Here is a 19,651-nt window from a genome sequence, read left to right on the forward strand (position 1 = left end):
TGTTAAATTGCCAAGCAACTTCATGCATGGTGGAACGAAGTTTTAGCATGCTACGCAAACTGTTGGCAAAAGATCGCCATTTTTCCAAAGATAATATTTGGAAATATTTAGCATTATATGTAAATAGATCGCTTGAGTAAATCACTGTCGTTTAAAATGCTTGTGCATAAATACAACTTTTTACTGCAACTTTTGTTAAAAATAAATGCAAATTTCTCACGATTTTAATGCAACAAAAACTTGCCTTACTAATGAGTAAAACAATAAAGCTACTTCGTATGGATATGCCATTAACTTCTTTAAAATAGTTCTACAGTACTTTACTTTGGATTTGAATGCAATATTTCCAGAAATTCAAATTGCAGTTTGTCGGTTTGGCGCTAAATTCTTGCAGGCGACCCTGTCGCAGTGTTTTCGTAGACTATATTGTAACAGTAGCTTATTTTCACCGCGCAGCCACTGTCGTGTTTAATATCGTCATTCAGATCTTAATGGCAATACTTTAACTATGACTGTTGTTAAAACTGTTTGTTCAAATGAGATGAACCAGTCGAAGAAGATGGCTGTTAAATTTAAAATTTGTTTCCCGTAGTGCTGGAAATCATTAGTGAGAAATAAATGATCGCTTCAGCAATGGTAAATAGTAAACGTCACTATGATAAATAAAAATTATGGGTTACTTATTACCATTTATTGTTGGCCACTGCGGTAGAGTCACAAATCTTTCAACCCTTCCAAAGATAATTTGGCGAGGAACGCCAACAGGTTCGGACATGATAGCGTTTCTCTCTGTTTGGACACTGACGTCACACATTCGGCGCTCAGACTGGTAGTTCATCTTGAGCGGAAGATTTACGCGCGAATTTTGATTATGTTATTTCGTTTCGCGCAGCCCAGTTTAAACTCTATCGTATACTGAAGTAAAGAATGTGCAGGCGATGCAATGTATGTATAACAGAATGAGGAGAATTATCCTAGGCCTAGTGGTTGAGGTGAAGCAATAATTATCGTAAGCCTTTAATTCCAAGTCTTATGATGGGCAAATAACTGCATAGCTGATGCTAATGATCTTATAAGCTAGGCTAGGCTGTAGGTCCAAGTTGTCCAACTGCCAGCAGTCGTATGAAAGGAAACTTTGTGATGTTTAAACTCAGCAGTTACGCGTAGTCTAAGGTCTGAACTTGAACCATTTAAGCTTTCACATCAGATGATATTATATATTAATACTGATAAGCTAGACCTAGGAGTACGTTATACTGGTTAGTATATGCTTAAAACTGTACGGTAGTGTATAGCCTATTGCATCGTTTATTTTTCGCCATTCAACCATTGACTGTGGGCAGCGAAAAGTATGATGCTAACCTCGTTGTAGAACAAGAAATACAGTGACAAACATTGTGCAGATGCGATGTATGCGTAGATATTGTGATCCACTGTTATCTGCCCAGATTGGAAAGATTGCTGTGTTCGTGTTTTTCTGTTTTTGTTTTCAAATTTCCTGTGCATGTAACAATAGCCATTAAATGCGCAATGAGTTGTTATTAATCACGCACTTTGCGAACTTTCCAATCAGGTTATCAACTTCTTTTACCAAGGTTAAAGTTTGTTTGGTTATCGAGGTCTAGTGCAGAAGTGCACAACCAGATGACATCCCAATTCGAGTAGCAGCAGTCTAGAATACAAATTCATTCTGTAGTTGTACACTTCCGCACTAAACCCAAAAACTATATTTCCAAACTAGGCCTATTTGCTTTGTCTAATGCTTTTTGTGAGATTTCCTGCCATATAGCCTATATAGCCATAGGTCCTATAGCTGAGTCTAAAGAACTTGTTTTGCCTATAGGCATTCGAATTATGTTGTATCAAATTTTAAGTCTCCTATACATAATTTGCACTTTGCACCAAGATTGAGCCGTAACTGAAAGCATGCCAACTGCCCCATCTGGAAAGTACGGCAGTTTTCGACGAGAAATCTTGCGTACAAAGAGACAAATTTTGCAGGATGGCATGCACTGAAGCCGCAATTATTTGTTTATTTATTATAATTTGGCATTCAAGCAACCAGCTTTTCTTTATTTGTATAAATTTATGTCAAGATAACAAGTTCGACATGTGTGTTGATAAATCTCATTCGGGCAACTGCCACACTTTCCACTATGGCCTACAACACCCTCGAGAATTTTCAAGACTGTGCTTGCTGCACCAGAACGTTAGTTTTAGGGAAAGATGCAATCTCTAAAAAACGGAGACATTCTTTTTTTGTTCTGTTTTCTCTTTTTTAGACGAAAAGGAGTACCATCAATATCTCCATTCCCCCTATAATTAACATTGGCGTGCAGCAAACACAGTCTTGAAAAACTCCAAGTGTGCAGTTGCCATGTTTTCCACTGTGGCTCAGTCTTGGTGTGTAAGTGCAAATTATTTTAAGGAGACCCAAAAGAAGTTTTTAATATGGCTGTATAGGTACCAGACCGGAAAGCGTGGCACTTTTCGATGAGTTCTCGAGTTTGCAGGGCGGTTAAAATTGGGATGCAAAATGGTGCACTTTGCAATTTGGTCTCAGTCGAAGCGCAGAGCCTATGAATCCATTTTCGAGAGGTAAATATGAAACATTCAGATGCATCAGTCACAGTCTTTAAAAACCTCAAGGGTGCAGTTTCCATGTTTTCCACTATGGGCCGTGTAAACAACAGTATGAGATTACATTGAAAGAGAATTTTAGAGGTCACTTTTTGCAGGCTGTGCACCCCAATTTTAGCAGACCTGTAACCAGTTCAAATCGATTTTGGTCGTTCTTCACCCCGAGATCTCATCAAAAAGCGCCATGCTTTCCAGTGCAGGGATTGAGTAGGCTTATTGAAGAACTATTAAAATGTCATACATTCTTTTGTTTTATCTTGTAAATTCGCTTTCATGCGAAACCATGAAATTTCAACAGTCAGAAGTATACTTTAAAATTGCTTATATTAAATCCTATATTTTAAATAAATAGTAATAACACCTGTGATTTTAGTTTACTGATTTACTCAACTAAGTTCATTGTAAATGTTTATGTTTGGGAATTATATTGATTCTCAAATAGCCACAAGCAGTTCTGTTTGCCTCAACTTAGAAATTTGCAGGTAAATTTAACCGTCAGTAGAAATTTTTAATACTTCATGTATGTGTTTTTTGTGAAAGTTGTTTTTTACGTAAATGCATTCCAATTAAAGTCCATAAAAAAAATTTGCACAAGAAATTATAGCAAAAGATTCTCATTCATGCAACTATCCTATAACAAAACATATATATACTCATCGATCTGATCTGTGGTCGATTTATGGCCATTTTGAACACCCACATTTTTAGAAGGGTATAAAAGCATTTAACTTGGCCAAAACAAAAAACCCTGAATTGAAAATTTAAAAGTCTGTTACGTATGTATTTATCTTTAACCTGAAAATTATTTGACTTTCTTTTTCGCCTTTTGTGTCCTTGTCAGCTTATTTGCAGACTGTTTGAAATGCAAAAGTCAGTATTCACCTCTTTTTGTTTTAGTGATATTTTCATTACTAGTTGTCAGCACTCAGCAGAGCACTATCAAATCACAAAGGTAGCAAAATTAAATGGACAATTACTTTTAGGAGTCAAAGGCAACAAATAAAAAGAACTTGTAAAAATCAACAAAAAAGGTTATGATGTTTTTGCAAAGTTTTCTTCGTCTTAGAGAATTTTTGAGGTGGCTATGTTTGAAGTGCTTGACTGGCGTTTCAATTCAGCTGGAAATACGAAATCTTTTAAATGCAGTCAGGAAGGACAGTGCAGAAATGTTATTCATATTTTTTTGTCGAAATTGCAATCAAATTGTAGTGTTCGCCTATAGAGTTTCTGCTCAGTTAGGTCATTATATATATATATATATATATATATACCAATTGGAAACCTCGGCCTGTTTAGTTGAATACAAAGCTGGCGTTCTTAGGGGAATTAAAGAAAGACAAGTACACGAAAGTCTTCCTCAACAGCTCTATGTCTTACCCTTTTTTAGATTTTATAGTAATCATGCTTGATAAGTTGGCGAGAAATGGATTTGAAAGATTCTATATACTAAGATCACTTACTTAGAATACCAATCAGGTGAAATTGGATGGTCTTCCACACTTACTGATGATTTCCCACGGCATGCTTGTGTGTCGCAAAACAGCAATTGGGAATCACTGTGCTTAGCAATATTTAGTAAATTTTAGAAAAAATTACATATATAATGAACTATGCTGGTTTGTTTTTCAGATAGAACGATGAATGTTTTGCCAGATTATGAAAACTGCTCTGAGAATGAACTGTTTTCAAATGCAATTGCCTCAGCTTTAAATGGAAAAGGTTTCGATCAAGGTGTGTTAATCTGGGTGTATAATTTATAAAATATGCCTGTGGAGAACGTGAGGTGTGCAGACCATTTACATTAGGCCTATGCAATGTTTGAATGAAGGATGACATATGATACATTGTAGAACTTGCTCAGTGTGCATATGGCATCATTTTAAAGAAGATTAGAAAAATAACATTGTATGCCAACTGGTATTGCAAGCAATTCACTGTAAAGTGTAAACTAGGTTACGGCATAAATGCAGTTTATAAAATAATGAGCTGCAAGGCAGCATATAGGCGGAGTGATAATTTTTCAAACTATATTAAAAGTGTTACAGAACTTACCAATAATTTCAGAAATAAGATTTATTTGCATGCATGACACATCCACTTTGAAAATTCAGTTTGCACTAAACTATGTTAACTGTGACGATAGCAAGTCAACAACACTTGTGTTTAATTTAAAGTTTCTATGTAAGCATTGCAAAAACTCAATTATTAGTTTATTACATCACACTAGCTATTATTGTTTGCGGAGATTATCTGCAGTCTGGAAGTTTGAAATGAATATTTACTTTTCTGTACAAAGGTTATTATTCATCAACTAATTAAGTTCAATGTAAGAAAATTTTTGTTTTAATTAAGAGGTAACTTTAAATGTACCGGCATGTAGGTGTAGGAATTTTGTTGGTCCCCAACAGTTGTGCTTGGATAACCATAAATTGTCAGTTGCAATTGAGTTTTACTATGCACAAGGTAAAAACTTGGTAGCAGGGCTTTATGCAGGTAGAGTGTTGGGCTGAAATATTGCAAAGGCTTTTTTAAAGGCAATAAAGACAGTCAATAGTCCTAATGAACACTAGCAAATTTCGGCAAGATCACATTTATTATATATGAAATCATTTATACATCAATATATATATAAAATACCTGCAGACAAGCTCAAATGATGGGAATTCATTGTCAAGTTTTAATCATGTAATGAATTTCCTCATTTGAAAGATAAAACTACCATTAACATGCCAATTTCAATGCCACTGAAGCAAGAACAACAAATCGAAGAAATTTCAGAGTCGATTTTTAATTTCCCAAATTTAGTTTCTTTGAGGTTTACTTAAAACACCAGTACATAATTAAACCAACTGTAATATTTCAAGCAGGAGTCTGAGACAACAAACTGGTAAGTATACTCAAAGTCAAATTGTACTACAACAAACAAGATTTTATGAAGCTTTATGAATATTATCTGAAATTTTCTTTATTCCAGGAAAGAAAAATTACCATAAATTATTTACTGTACTTGATTAGAAGGCAAACGAAGTGATTTTGGAAAAAAATGCCTTTAATAAGAAAGCAAATAAAATATATATCACTAAAAATTTTATCAACAAGGGACACTTAAAGATGTGTATTTAACTATCAATAGAGGATTAGCAGGACAGTAGTTTTAGCGCATACGATACTGGTCATAAGTTTGTGAAATCGCAAAAAAATGAGTAAATGATAGTAAACCAAACAGAAAAACAGGATACTTATAGCCTTGAAATATCCAAAACAGCTAAATAATAAGTGAAACATTTCAAAGTGGGATTTACGAAACCAGAAAACTACAGCAAAATGGAGTTTGAATGTAAACTAAAACATAGAAAGTTAGGGTTGACTTATTTCCTGAAATTTCTTTGTTTTATTATTTTTGTTATTGTTTTGATTAATTCTGTATGCAACATTTAATTTTGGTTGATTTCGTTTTAGTTAATTCTGCTATAGAATTTATCTAGCATCATTCGGGTACTTTACTGCAGCTCTATTTCACTTGATCTTAATTTGTTATTCAAAATATACTTCATGAATTACGACCATTCGAATTTTTTTGACTTCTGCAGATTACGAAGATGTTGAGGAAGAAGAATGTTCATTCCAAAGTTGTCCATTTGTTGATGACTTGCAAAATAAATGCCTTGCTAGTAGGATCACCCCAATATCTTCAAACATAAGCGTTGCTGCCAAATGTACCATGGACAGTGTTTTATCTGAAGCAAACTCTTCAAAGCAAGATTGTGTGGCTTCTGTACCTAATACTATTGATAGAAGTCAATTGGACATTTCGACCATGAAAGTGACTCCGAAAAAAGCTGAACAACATGAATACTATCCACTGACACCAACTGCTAATCTCAAAGTTCTGTTACATGCTGCAAGCCCTGAAATTCGTAACTACGAAAGGAGAAAATTAAACATGAGTCAGAGCGATGGTCAAGATGAATGTGATTTAAATTCATTTCACTGTACAGATTCTTCTATGGTGTTTCAGCCTGTTAATTCAACACCCAATACAGAGTCTACCATCAGTGGGGTATATGAATTCCTATTGACTTTTTGTGTGTTTTTCTCATCTTACATAAAGTATTTACACCTATTCCAAAACTTTAATAGAAAAGATTATTATGTTTTCAACCTATATTGTGTTATATTGAAAAAATTAGGTACCTGTCATTAGCCAGGAATTTCGAAATGAAAACTTTGAAAATGTTACTGAAGAAGTTGAAGTTGAAACCACTGCAACTCGCTTCTTAGATGTTCCGGTTTTTGAAAGTGGTTATGATTCTGAAGGTTTGACCAAAAACTTTACTAAACAGCCGATTTTACATTTCAAAGTTTAACTTGATTTGAGTAAATTTAAAGTTTTAATATATTTAGTTTTAACGTCAATTTTTGACAGCTGCATATAATATATTTAACTCTCTTTTTGCAGATAAAGTTGATGCTGAAAATATTTTGGATGGAAGTTCAAATAATAAACTTGCAAAGCAAAAGTTATGCAACCGAAAGGAAAAGTCACTAGGCCTTCTTTGCCATCGATTTTTGCGCTTATATCCTGAATATCCAAAGGTACTCTTTTCAAGAGAGAAAATTTTTTGTGATTTTTTCATCATTGCTTAATATTATTGTTATAGTTATCAAAAAGGTTTTATCAAGTTAAATTTAACTTCCTGCAGGAAAGTATTTCAATTTGCTTGGATGATGCTGCATCTAAACTTACTGTTGGCCGAAGAAGAATCTATGATATCATTAATGTTTTGGAATCGATAAAAGTGGTCACCCGTTTAGCAAAAAATAATTATATGTGGCGTGGTCGAAATGGCCTCTCTCAAACACTGTGCAACATAAGGGTACCTTAAAACTATTTTTGTAATTAGTTCCTTAGCTTCAGAATTTTTATTTTATTTACAGTAAAATTTATATCTTTTTCAGAATGAAGCTGAAGAAAACGGTTATGCAAATGTTTTGAGGGAAAATTTTTCTCGAGCCTGTCAAATAAGATTGCCAAGTTCAACACCAAGGTTTTTATTTTAACCTATTTTGCAAATCTGTACTGTAGCCTGTGCTTCCCCTTTTGATGAAATTATATATATATGTGTTTCACAGGATTCTGTCAATTGGAAAATTAAAATTTAAACCAAAATTACTAAAAATCCAACTATATTTATTCATGATTTTTGTTTTGTGAATAACAATATTTTCAGCATTTTGTATGCTTAATTCTTTATTTCAATTTAAGTTCAAGATTTTCTCCGATTAAAAACACCTCAGTTGAAGAAAATGACCTCACGGTAAAAAGAAGAGACAAGTCTTTGGGTATACTCAGCAAAAAGTTTGTCACTCTATTTATTGTTCATACGGTAAGTGTGATAATTAAGACAACTAACCTCAGTAAACTATATATATAATACATGCTTCTGCATACTGTAAAGAAAATTTGTGGTAGACAAGCTTATTTATTTTGCAGTCAATCAAGCACAATTATAAGTAGCTAACTAAAGATATTCCATTTTTCTATGAACCTTTATTCTATTTTGTTTTAGAAACAACAAGTTTCGTTAGAGATGGCAGCAAGAGTTCTAATTACCAATGGAAGTTTAGCTGATAATAAGTACAAAAGTAAGTTGGTCAGTTTACCATGTTGACTTGGAAAGTTATGTGCATACATTTAAGTTTGTAAAACAATAGCTGCTTGGTTATCACTATCTTGATTTTACTCTGTATAAATTAGATATTACATAGTTTGTTAATTTTTTTGATATTGTAGATAAAGCTGTTTTGTTACCAGATGATAATTAGCTTCAATAAATAAAACTTTACAACTCACCTTTGTAACAACAAATGTTCTTATGTAGCAAAAGTCCGGCGATTGTATGATATTGCTAATATATTGACAAGTTTGAAGTTAATTAAGAAGATTTTTCATCCTGGAAGAAAGCCATCTTTTAGGTAAATTGTATTTCCAGTGAAATCTCAATTATTTTGTAATTGCTGTAACAGTATAATGCTCTAAGAAACTCAACCTAAATTGTCGAATCCCTTTATTTTCGTTTTTAGATGGATTGGTCCTGAAGTGATACAGAAACCCAGAAATCCAGACTCACCAGCTTCATCAAAAATAAAAGTGGTAGTGACTTCACCGATCGCTAATATTTGGTCATCACCGAATCTCAAGATTTCAGCACTTGATGACAGTGGGTTGTCAAGCTTATGCCAAGTATGAAAACAACAACAAACAAAAATATTTATGTATATTGCTCACCTGAACTTTGTTTTCAACCGATTGCTGCTGTATTAGGTGGCTGAGCAAGAAAGAAAAGACTTGTGTATAGCCACCCCAGTAAAAAATGGAGATTATGCTACCGCCACTGTACGAAGAGCTGAAAGATATGCTATCTTGACACCCATAAAAGGAGGACCGTATGAAGTAACTGAGAAGAAATCCTCCAAATATACTAATGAAAGTGGAAATTTCAGCTTGGATTCTTCCTTTGACAGTAAATTTGAATTGTTTAACTGAAATACTTTATTATCTCTGTCAAGTAGGTTACATTTTCATTACGGTTTATTTGTCTATCAGCAACGTCACTCAAACACCTGTTATATACTTGTAGTCAAAATTTCAGGGTAGCTTGGTTATGAAAATTTTGAGATTGATAAAGCTAATAGAGTGAAAAAGCATCCCAGGCCATGTCTGCTTACCGTACCCCTCTCTGCTAGGGAAAAAAAGACAAAACTGTACCCTGTCACAGTAAAAGAACAACAACAAAGATGAAGGTGTGAGAAAGACTCTCATGTCACATTAACTTTTTATTCATTGTCTACTTGAGGCAGGTTTGAGAAGTTGTGATGGTAAAATGTTTTGACACAGAAAATTTTCTCAAACATACCGCAGAAAATAAGCTATACCTTTCCTGTACTGCTTGAATTATAACCCATCTTTGTTTATAGGCCGTACAGAACAAAACAAAGAATTATATACCAACCGCACCAGGTAGTTGTTAAAATACGGAATAGTCTGAATAAGATGTGTATTTCACTGAAATTAGCCCAAACAGCTCACTTGATGCACCTGTATGCTTTTATTTAGAATTTTGGTTAAGTTATACTGGAAACTTGATTTACATTAGTTTTCTTTTGTTTAATAGGTTAGGTATAAACTGCAACACAGTAGTTAAAAGTTAAAACTAAGTACATGCTGCGTAATGCTACACTTATGTATGGCAAAATCAAGGTTTAAAACAGGTATTAGCAGAGTGAAAATGTTTATTTTTACTAAACTTTGATGGAATTTAAAAGTTTTCCACATCATGCACACTATGTAACAGATTGTTTGAAGTCGATAGCAACTCGAATGTTTTCTGAGGTAGTGAGATGAGAGCAGATTAATTGTGCTAGCGCTTCTTCAATTGACAAATCAGTGAATCAAATGTGTTGCAGTATTTCACTTTGCCATTAGGACAGCACATGTTATGGGAAATGATGGGGCAGAGTATAGATAGAGCGTTTCTATAGTCAAATGGCAGTATAACCAACGCAAGGATAAACGTTTCGCAGAATTTTGCCGAAAGACAGCGACATATTTTTCCAATGTTTTTAATGTAGAAATAACAGGTTATTGCTATGCTGTCAATTTGTTTGGTCATTGACAAAGAGCAATCAAGAAAAACTCCCTAGATTTTATAATGAGGAGATAGACTAAATTTTAGCAAGTCGATGGTAAAACTTTGGGTCTGGATTAGCACTTAAGATAAAAAAGTATGAGTTGCCCTCTTGTCAGAGTTTAGGTTGGGCAATGGGCATGCTACCCATTTAAATGTTTTGGTGGTTTTTATTTTTTTTCTATATTTACTGATTTACTTGTGTTTCGTTTGCAGCTGATGAAGTGTTCAGACAAGAATTAGAGTCACTGAGGCAAAGGTTTCCTTCACCTATGTCACGACTGCTTTCTGCATGTAATGTTCAGCAGGCATTATCCCAGCATAAAAAAAAGAAAACCCAAAAAACGAAAGCACCAAAACAAACTGATCTCACTGAAGGTAAGTTTAATCATGATTAATTAACCTGTCATATGTTCAAATAATAAAAATTTCAATTATATTTTTGCTAACTTTCAGCTTTCAAGTCATCTACAAAAAAAGAACAGTCCCAAGTGAAAATATTTCCACCACCCCAATCTCTGACATGTAAAGATTTAGCTTTGTCACCTGTGACGGTCAACTTGGATTATTTAAAAGAACAGCAAGATGTTATTTCAGAGACGGTTGAGGTCACAAGAGCTGGTGAAACTAAATTAAATAATAACATCATTAAAAACATTTTTACTTCGTCAGAGAAGAAAATTCCTTCAAGCCAAGGTCCAAAGCATGCACAATCTAGAAATGACCATATTCTTGTACCAGTTTCCAATATTCAGTTTGTGGATCCTAGAAAACTTATAAAAGGAAAGGTAATTGCAACCTCTTCCTGTAAAAAGTCTGAAAGAAATCTTTCTAGTGAACTACATACCTTGGGATATATGGAAAAGGTTTCCAAAAGCAATGGAGTTGCTGGTAAAATGCCCCATAACAAAGTTTCCAAAGTTAAATACCTAATTCCGGTAGGAGCTGATGAAAAGCCAATAAAATTGTTACCTTCTGTATCACAACGAAATCAATTAGTTAAACTTCAACCAAGGAAAGCTTTCAAGATTGTTATTAATCCTTCGCATATTCCTGGTCAATTGAGCAGTCTTTCTGCCCAAGCTGATAAAGAAAATTTACGTTCCAACGTTAAACAAGAGCAACCGAAGTCGAACACAATTCGTATTATGCAACCTAAAACGGATCAAAGTTTTGTCAAATTGGAAGTGAAGGAAAGTCCAGAACAAACTAAAAAACTCTCATCTGCACTTCTAAATTCCAAGCCATCCATGGGAAACAGCATCAGTCGCTCATCATCAGTGGTCACTAATCTTGTAACAAGACTGGAGAAACAAGGGTACTGCTCTGCTGCAAATAGTGTTGTTTCCCAGCCTAGACAAGTTTTACAAGAAATTGGAACTCATACTCCTCATGCAATTCAGTTTGCAAACTTAGAGAGGAGCATTTATCGTGAAAATTTATTCAAGGTTTGCAAAAGTTCTTTTATTTTTCTACTTTTATGGACATTGTTGCACATACAAAACTGATCAGGCTGCAATGCCTATCACATTTCCTTCAGTCCTGATTGAAATATTTCTAAACCAGTTTTATATAACTTGCTTCATCTGCACATTAACAGCCATTCCCAAAACGAGCTCGAGTAGAAACCCTGTACAATCCACAGCCAGAGAATGATCCAACAAAAGGTGATCAGTTGGCTTTCCCATTTGATAACTCGGGGAAAATGCTACTTAATCATGAGTGGGATGAAGGACGTTCAGCATTTATGAAGACATCAAAAACTAGCACACTACCTGATTTGAAACGTTCTACAGGTAGTTAAATTTTTGGTCATTGTTTTTAATGAGTTTATTTTAAGTTATGAATGCTAATATTGTAATTATATAGTTTGTATTAATATTTACAATTACTTAGATATTGCCCTGTCTTGTTGTTTTAGCGCACTCATCAAGAAGTGTTGGTTGCACACCAGTTAATTTTAAAGTAATGAATCGATCAAATTCAAGTACAAGTTTACCTGGAAATTTGGATTCAATGTCAGCCAACTCACAAATTCGGTGGGTAATGGATTTTTATATTATGGCTATATTCTATAACATTCCTGCTTTTGTCAGGGTTGGTATAGTAAGATAGTTTTGAAGCAATTCAAGTAGGAAGGAGGTTCATTGCCTAATAATACCAACCAGGATTAGAAAGGTGTTAGTAACTTCGGCAGCAATTTTTTTACATGAAAGTGCTTTATTTCAAATGCAAAAGTATTTCACTTACCAGTTTCGCATTTTAATTTTCTTCAAAAGTGACATTTAGGTTTAAATAATTAAATATACCAACCACTCCCTCATCAGTGTAGACATAGATCTATCAGCACTTATTGAGCAACTGAAATTGAAAAATATATGGCTTAGGTGTTCTTCAAACTTGGAATTATTTGATCTTTTACCCAGACCCTATTTCTGTACTCCAATGATTCACACTGATAGGGCTTGGTTAGAAGCCTGTGTTTTATCAGAGACAAATTTTATGCCAATTTATCCCAATGAGCATCAGGTCTTTTTTTTATGTAAGTGTAAAAGCGCAGTGCAGTATTTTTTACATGATCAGTTTAGGATTAGCAGTGAGCTGTACACTGTTTATGTATTCATTTTAGTGCTCTGCAAACGACCTATCAGTCAGAGTATTCAACCATGCAATCTATTAACAACTGCACCCCAAAGCAAAGGTTAGTTTAGCACAAGTAGTCGAAACTAAAAAAGTCAAGATGATAAATGTTAGCCATTGTTTAAAAGGCATAGAAATTATCAGACATTGTTCAGGTTATTATACAGAATTTACATAAAATTATTGTATAGTGGAAGCTCGTTAATCTGAAATTGAGGGGACTGATTAAATTATCATAAGCTGGTAAAATTAATCATAAAAATGTGATTGGGTGATAATATACAGCTTTTTAGTCATCTTTAAACCAAGTTTGCTTTTTTATTTCATAACTTTAGAAATTTAAATCCGATTTATAAACAAGTATACAATTGAACCTTGCTTAAAATGCTGATCAAGTTTCGGTAGAATTAAGATATCAAGTCACCCTGGTTATTACCATGACCAATTTCAAGATCTGTTATGTCCTGGAGGCCACAAAAGTGCTTGGAGTTTATGAAATGTTTGGTTTAAGCTTATGAATGTCCATTTAACATTGCAATAGATGATATTTGCCAAGACTAATTGAGGTCAAGTTATCGAGCTTCCACTGTAGTTACTGTTGTTTACAGCGATATATGCTACCACTATTTTATTTACCTTTGTAGGTAAGTAATGTAAGTATATTAGTCATTTCATCTCTCAAAAAATTATCATTTTATACTTTTTATCATTGTAGTGTTGTAACTATTTCTATCCATAGACTAATTCCAAGAGCCAAAGAAATCATGACTGAAACTGAATTATGAAGATTATGCAGGAAGCATTGTTATTACAATGAATAGCTTCGTTATGCTTTTGGGGCAACTCAAGTTTATTTTTCAGTCATCTATGTAGATTTTATGTTGCAGTTCATATCTTTTTGTTAAAAAATTCTAATTCCTTTCTATATATTATTACAAGTGTAACAATCAACTCAACCGGCATATGTTATAAAAAAATTTTGTTCGCACACGACTATTTTACTATGTTATTTCTATGAGAACCTAATTTTTTTTTGTTTAAATTGTATTCCTTTTATAATTTTGTTGAAATAATTTGCTATGGCATTTCAACATAAACTAGCTTTTTATAACTACTAGATGAAGCTCTTTGCCTAGAGGCATTTTAGTGGGAAATGTTATTTTTGTTTAGTGAATTTTAAGCCATTTTTGCATTGTTTTACTTTTGTACTAAATTATTCAAGTTGGGAGGATTTAAAGTTTCAATCCATTTGTAGCCCACAGAAGGTGATCAATATGCATACTGTATGACCTAACTTATATTAATTATTGAATTTGACCCTTGTACATATTGGCAGCCAGATTTAGTTGTGTGTTGTTTGCGCTACATATTAAACATGTTACATGCAATGAGAAATGTATTTTGACCATTTGTGTTTTCAGTACACGAAATGGGAGGTTTGCAGTTATTCCCTAACCAGGCTTAATCTTTAGTATGCCACCCCAAGTTTTGCGGTAAGTATTTGCAACAGATATTAATTTTAGATTGGATAAGAATCACTTATGATAACGTTCAAAGTTCCTAGGAATCGTTGATACGAAAATACTTTACTTTGTTCATCTGCATAGTTAAAGATTTCGCTAACTTCTACTCTGATAATAATAATTAATGTGTCAATGCAATTACGCTACCAGAATCTTATTGGCAATCGAAAAACGTTAACTTCTAGACAGCACACCGATCAGGCATCAAACCCGATACATGCCGAGTATTCACAAATTTTCCTCCCCAATCTGCCGGCATGCCAACTTTGATGCTCACAACAAACGCAACTCACACAGAGAATGATACTGCCACAATATAAACAACTCGGTTAGTATACCGGATGTAACTGCAACAATGGGTTTCGAACTTATCGTGGTCCGCTGATTTCTACGAAATAACTCGTGATAAGTGATGCTATTGTGTTCATCTTGTGTGTGATGTCATAAAAGCGGGGGATAAAAATAGCCAATTGCTAAAGATCATATTATTTTCTTGACTCAGAAACTCACAATAATTAACGTAAATTAGACCACAACAATCGCGTATGTGATGAAAAAACTTACTACGAAATGTCCAATGTTCCCAAGTGGAAATATAATTATTTTTAAAAACGGAAAATAACACTTCTGAATTACCAAAATTGTACAAAAGCCTCATTGTACCAATAGGAATGTGTTGACTAAGCAATACCAAATATCACAACGCAAATTAAAACTACCCAAAAAATGATTTTTTTGACGAAAAACGTTTTTAAGCATCTACTATCAGCCGTTAACTTTTTAGAAGGAACAAGATAGTTTCACTTTAAATTGCCATCCAGAAAAACGTTACCACATGAGAACGCTGGCATGATTAGGGTTAAGTTACACCATATACAGTATTATACTGAAATATACAACAAACGCTAAGTTTCTCAAATTATTTCATTAAAGTAACTACGTATGTAACTGTTAGTATATATTGTCTTGCTTGTAGTCGTTTGAATTATTCAAAAAACACTAACTATATTGCACATGTAAAGAATAAAGACGATGGTGTGCACAACTGCGCATATACATTGCGTAGGAAATTTCCATGACAAGAGTTCACCACTAGCTTGTAGCCTCATTGCTTTCGGAAAGCTTCACTGTCAAGGTCATTCTTCATGAGTAGTTTGCATTCTCCTTGTAAAGGTCATTTCCAAACCACTATCCATCAACTTCTCTGGATCATTATTTGAAACTTAGCAGCTGGCATGCTTATCACTTCAGCTGTCACAACACTGTTGATACCAAGGTTTGCCAAAGCTCCCCGAACAAATCCACATGGCACTGCAAGGAACTAAAAAATAGCATATTCAGTCAAGTGGAGGAGATTAGGTAAATTGCGGGAAGGTCAAGCTACCTGAGGTGCAAACTCGATGTACTGCTTGCCAGCTGAAATGTGGGTGAAAAGTTTAAAATTGTTGTCTTGTAAAACATAAACACCCTGTGGTAAAATTATACATGTTATTCTTCATTTATGAAATATATACAATACAATAATATAATATGCAGTTGAAACGTTTTCAAGTGTGATTCAACTCTCTGATTCAATGTGTAAGGTATCTGCAACCAAGAAGTATATCATCAAATGTAAGATATGCTAAGGAAGATGCAGGCAGAATACAGGGAAAGCCCTGAGGTACCATGAACAGCTATAAAAGGGTTTTGTTACCCATAAACGAAAGACCAGATAGCCAGATTTTTTTTTTAAATATCCATGAACTCTTACAAATTCAGGCCATTTACTTCTATAAGTTTCATAAAGAAATTCAGTCTTGCAAACATCACTTTGTCTTTATTTTATTTATCTGGTCGTACAAATTATTAAAAATTATGTCAACACTGTCAACATATTCTCGATGGCCTGTTTCTCACACAATCCTGGCATAAACTTACACCTCAAACCATTTTTTCAAAGATTAGGCCAAGGATGTAAAAACTCCAACTATTTCTTTATTTTAAGTGGCCAATTTTCAAGGATAATATCAGCCAATTTTCAAGAAGTGGTCTATACCTGGGTACTCTTCCCAAATGACATTGAAAAACTCACCTGATGATTCGTCCTCAAGTTGTCGACTTGTTTTTGATAAACAGCGTTCCAAAAATCCCTGCATATAAACTTCATTATTTCTAAGTCATCCTTAAAACGTGGAGTGTCCTTGGTAAGCTGCTCAGCCAGACTCTGTCCTACTCTAAAACCATGAGCTTCCAGCTGTGATACGCTTTTACTCTACATGGAATAAGCAAAAAAAGGTATTGGTGTAAGAGTTTAAAATAAAATAAGGCAAAATACAAGATTATCTACCTTATTATCTTCAGATGAGCAAACGTAGGAAATCAGAGAACTGTGAAGTAGTTCAAACAGCACAGAACTGGCATCTCCAGCAGTAGACATTTTTATACCTTAGCCTGAGTTACACAGTAAATATTTAATAATCAAATTATTTTGTATACTATATATGCGACACAGGTTTTGAGTATATGAAAAACTCATCATCACACATAAAACTGGATAAATACAGCACTGGTACAATACAAACTGGTACTTACAATTGGCAAATTGGAAAAACGCATGGCACGTAACAAAAATGATGCAACACTGCAGCCATATTAAGAAATTTTTTTTGAACCATTGTAGGCATTAACTATAACACAGTGATTTTAGTTCATAGAGAATTTACTCACCTCATGACTGTAACTTTAAGTTTATTAAGAATGAACTTCAGATAATCATACAAGTTTAGTAAATATATCTGCAACAAATGATTAGCTGATAAACAGAGCACAGCAATTTCTATTTTCATGATTTACCATAATGAGTCATCTGTTGCTAGCAATTCTGGCAGTGCAAACACTTATATTTACACTACATACCGGTAAGCGCAAATAACTGTTCAATACAAAGTGTACTGTTCACAGGCTAGGGGCATCTGACAAGGCAGCAACACCTGGAAGAACTTTACCCTCAAGTAGCTCCAGACTTGCTCCACCACCAGTGCTGACATGACTCACTTTATCTTCCGTATTCCATTTAGCGCAGCATGTTGCAGTATCGCCACCACCAATAATGGATGTTGCTCCTGCTTCTGTAACGGCGACCACATTATCCATTATTGACTTTGTTCCAGTTGCAAAGTTAGGTAGCTCAAAAACTCCAGCTGGTCCATTCCAAACAATTAGCTTTGCTCTTTTAATAACATCTGCGAAAATCTTGTTGCTTTCAGGACCAACGTCCAAACCCAACCAGCCATCAGGAATTCCATTTGCAACAGTTGCTGCTCCAACTGCAGCATCCTCACCAAACTTGTCACCCGTAACGAAGTCAACAGGCAGATGAATTTGTACATTTTTGTCCTTTGCTAGATCCATTAGCTCCTTAACAATTTTCGCTCCATCTTCATCATAAAGTGAACTACCAATTTTCATGTCCTCAAGAACCTTAAGGAAAGTAAAGGCCATTCCACCACCAATGATCATCTCATTTACTTTATCTAACATGTTTTTGATCAATTGAATCTTGTCCTTAACTTTGGCACCTCCTAAGATGGCAAGAAATGGCCTTTCAGGTTTGTGCAGGGCTTTGGCAAAATAATCTAATTCTTTCTTTACCAAATTTCCTGCAGCACGTTGACTGTGGTTCACTCCAACCATAGAACTATGGGCTCTGTGAGCAGTTCCAAATGCATCATTAACATACAAGTCACCAAGTTTTGATAGACTTTGCCTGAATTCTTCAACTTTTTTTGGATCAGCTTTTATCTTTTTACCTTCTGCATCCACACCTTTACCTTCCTCTTCCACATGAAATCTTAAATTTTCAAGGAGGATAACAGATCCAGCAGAAGGATCAGCACACTTTGCCTCAACATCTGGACCTACACAATCCTCAAGAAAGGTAACGTTGGTCACCAAAAGCTTTTTTAACTCTTCTGCTACTGGTGCAAGAGAATATTTTTCTTGCATTCGGCCATCAGGTCGACCCAAGTGGCTCATCAGCACAACAGATTTGGCACCATTCTCAAGGCAATATTTAATGGAAGGCAAGGCAGCAACAATTCTTTGATTGTTTGTGATTTTTGAGTCTTTTAAAGGTACATTAAAATCAACTCGCATTAACACTCTTTTTCCTTTTACCTCCAGTTTATCAATACTTAGTTTATTCAATGCCATGTTCTGTTGCAGTTTTACGGGTGATGTTTAGCTGGCCAGCTAACAAACTTACACTGTAATTTGTTACTAAACACAATTTACAAATAATCATTAACTGATTTAGTGGGATAACAATCTATTTTTAGGCTTACCACTTAGAAATCGGAGTTTACCACAGTCTGACAGTTAGCGTTGTAGTGTCTACCATGCGCAGTAAGGGTCTAGCCTAGTGCAGAAGTGCACAACCACATGATGTCACAATTTGAATACATAGCTGGGGTGTATTACACAAATGCAAAGTCTAGTACAGAAGTGCACAACCACAAGACGCCTTTGCATACTAAACCCAAGCTACTCAAATTGTGACGTCATCTGGTTGTGAACTTCTGCACTAGACCCCAAATGCGTCCTGTGGTTGTGCATTTCTGCGATAGATCCCACAAGCTGCATGACAGGCCACAGTGACTTGGCTAGCTACAACTAACAGATCTGCAATATACAAGTCACACCGCAGTGTGAAGTTTCAAAAACTAAAGTACTGGTATGGTGTGATAATTTTTATCCTCGGACTTTTTGATGACTTAATCTTCCGAACCCGGCGATAATTCCTCATCGCTCGAGAAAACTGCAACAAATAGTCGACTTGCCGGTTATCGGAAGACCTTTATTTATCCTTGTACTTGTACTACTAGCCCACTCGAGCATGAAGGCGTGACTAGATGACTGCGGTGCCATTATCGGTTTGCCATAAATCACGTAGCGGTAGTCCAAATAAATGCTACCAGTTAGTTTAATTTAATAATTTAAAATTATAGATCAACGCAATTGCTTATTAGAAAAAAGAAAATGTTCAGACCTATTTCAAAATTTTAAATATCAGTAATTTACTATCTATACGTATACTGGTACATCATGGTATTATGTGTGACCAGGCCGTAGGGCGTAGGGGTTCGCCAAATCGGTAAAAATTGCAATTTGTGAGAATAT

General features: G+C 34.6%; 3 protein-coding genes across 5 annotated transcripts; 1 reads left to right on the forward strand and 2 right to left on the reverse strand.

Annotated features, from left to right (window-relative positions):
* Window positions 1-2,996: 2,996 nt before the first annotated feature.
* LOC143447208 (uncharacterized) lies at window positions 2,997-14,373 on the forward strand. 2 transcript variants are annotated; one of them, XM_076947196.1, is made up of 18 exons: window positions 2,997-3,122; window positions 4,270-4,371; window positions 6,231-6,700; window positions 6,831-6,957; window positions 7,100-7,236; window positions 7,344-7,517; window positions 7,600-7,688; window positions 7,907-8,027; window positions 8,211-8,286; window positions 8,523-8,616; window positions 8,725-8,884; window positions 8,966-9,164; window positions 10,545-10,706; window positions 10,785-11,776; window positions 11,929-12,124; window positions 12,250-12,367; window positions 12,958-13,029; window positions 13,708-14,373. In XM_076947196.1, the coding sequence occupies exons 2-18, from the start codon at window positions 4,278-4,280 to the stop codon at window positions 13,751-13,753; spliced, it is 3,327 nt and encodes a 1,108-aa protein (XP_076803311.1). In that variant the 5' UTR covers window positions 2,997-3,122; window positions 4,270-4,277; the 3' UTR covers window positions 13,754-14,373. The 2 variants fall into 2 exon arrangements, with proteins under 2 accessions (XP_076803311.1, XP_076803320.1); XM_076947205.1 differs by lacking the exon at window positions 12,958-13,029 and having other exon boundaries at window positions 13,708-14,372.
* A 592-nt stretch (window positions 14,374-14,965) lies between these two features.
* On the reverse strand, window positions 14,966-16,961 carry LOC143447231 (trafficking protein particle complex subunit 6b-like). 2 transcript variants are annotated; one of them, XM_076947227.1, is made up of 4 exons: window positions 16,821-16,961; window positions 16,566-16,745; window positions 15,876-15,959; window positions 14,966-15,812 (listed from the first exon to the last, which is right to left on the reverse strand). In XM_076947227.1, the coding sequence occupies exons 1-4, from the start codon at window positions 16,908-16,910 to the stop codon at window positions 15,687-15,689; spliced, it is 480 nt and encodes a 159-aa protein (XP_076803342.1). In that variant the 5' UTR covers window positions 16,911-16,961; the 3' UTR covers window positions 14,966-15,686. The 2 variants fall into 2 exon arrangements, with proteins under 2 accessions (XP_076803342.1, XP_076803350.1); XM_076947235.1 differs by lacking the exon at window positions 15,876-15,959.
* Window positions 16,925-19,235, reverse strand: LOC143447222 (putative phosphoglycerate kinase). Its single transcript, XM_076947215.1, has one exon. The coding sequence runs from the start codon at window positions 18,683-18,685 to the stop codon at window positions 17,429-17,431; it is 1,257 nt and encodes a 418-aa protein (XP_076803330.1). The 5' UTR covers window positions 18,686-19,235; the 3' UTR covers window positions 16,925-17,428.
* Between the last annotated feature and the right edge of the window lie 416 nt (window positions 19,236-19,651).

Source organism: Clavelina lepadiformis, chromosome 1 (genome assembly GCF_947623445.1).
Source record: "Clavelina lepadiformis chromosome 1, kaClaLepa1.1, whole genome shotgun sequence".
Classification (NCBI taxonomy): domain Eukaryota; kingdom Metazoa; phylum Chordata; class Ascidiacea; order Aplousobranchia; family Clavelinidae; genus Clavelina; species Clavelina lepadiformis.

Coding starts and splice junctions, on each gene's coding strand:
- LOC143447222 (XM_076947215.1), bottom strand. CDS start 18,685: ATGGCATTGAATAAACTAAGTATTGATAAACTGGAGGTAAAAGGAAAA.
- LOC143447208 (XM_076947196.1), top strand. CDS start 4,278: ATGAATGTTTTGCCAGATTATGAAAACTGCTCTGAGAATGAACTGTTT. Junction 7,689..7,906: donor TTGCCAAGTTCAACACCAAG/GTTTTTATTTTA, acceptor TTTCAATTTAAG/TTCAAGATTTTCTCCGATTA. Junction 12,125..12,249: donor TGATTTGAAACGTTCTACAG/GTAGTTAAATTT, acceptor TTGTTGTTTTAG/CGCACTCATCAAGAAGTGTT.
- LOC143447231 (XM_076947227.1), bottom strand. CDS start 16,910: ATGTCTACTGCTGGAGATGCCAGTTCTGTGCTGTTTGAACTACTTCAC. Junction 15,960..16,565: donor ACTTGAGGACGAATCATCAG/GTGAGTTTTTCA, acceptor ATTTTACCACAG/GGTGTTTATGTTTTACAAGA. Junction 15,813..15,875: donor ACATCGAGTTTGCACCTCAG/GTAGCTTGACCT, acceptor GCTATTTTTTAG/TTCCTTGCAGTGCCATGTGG.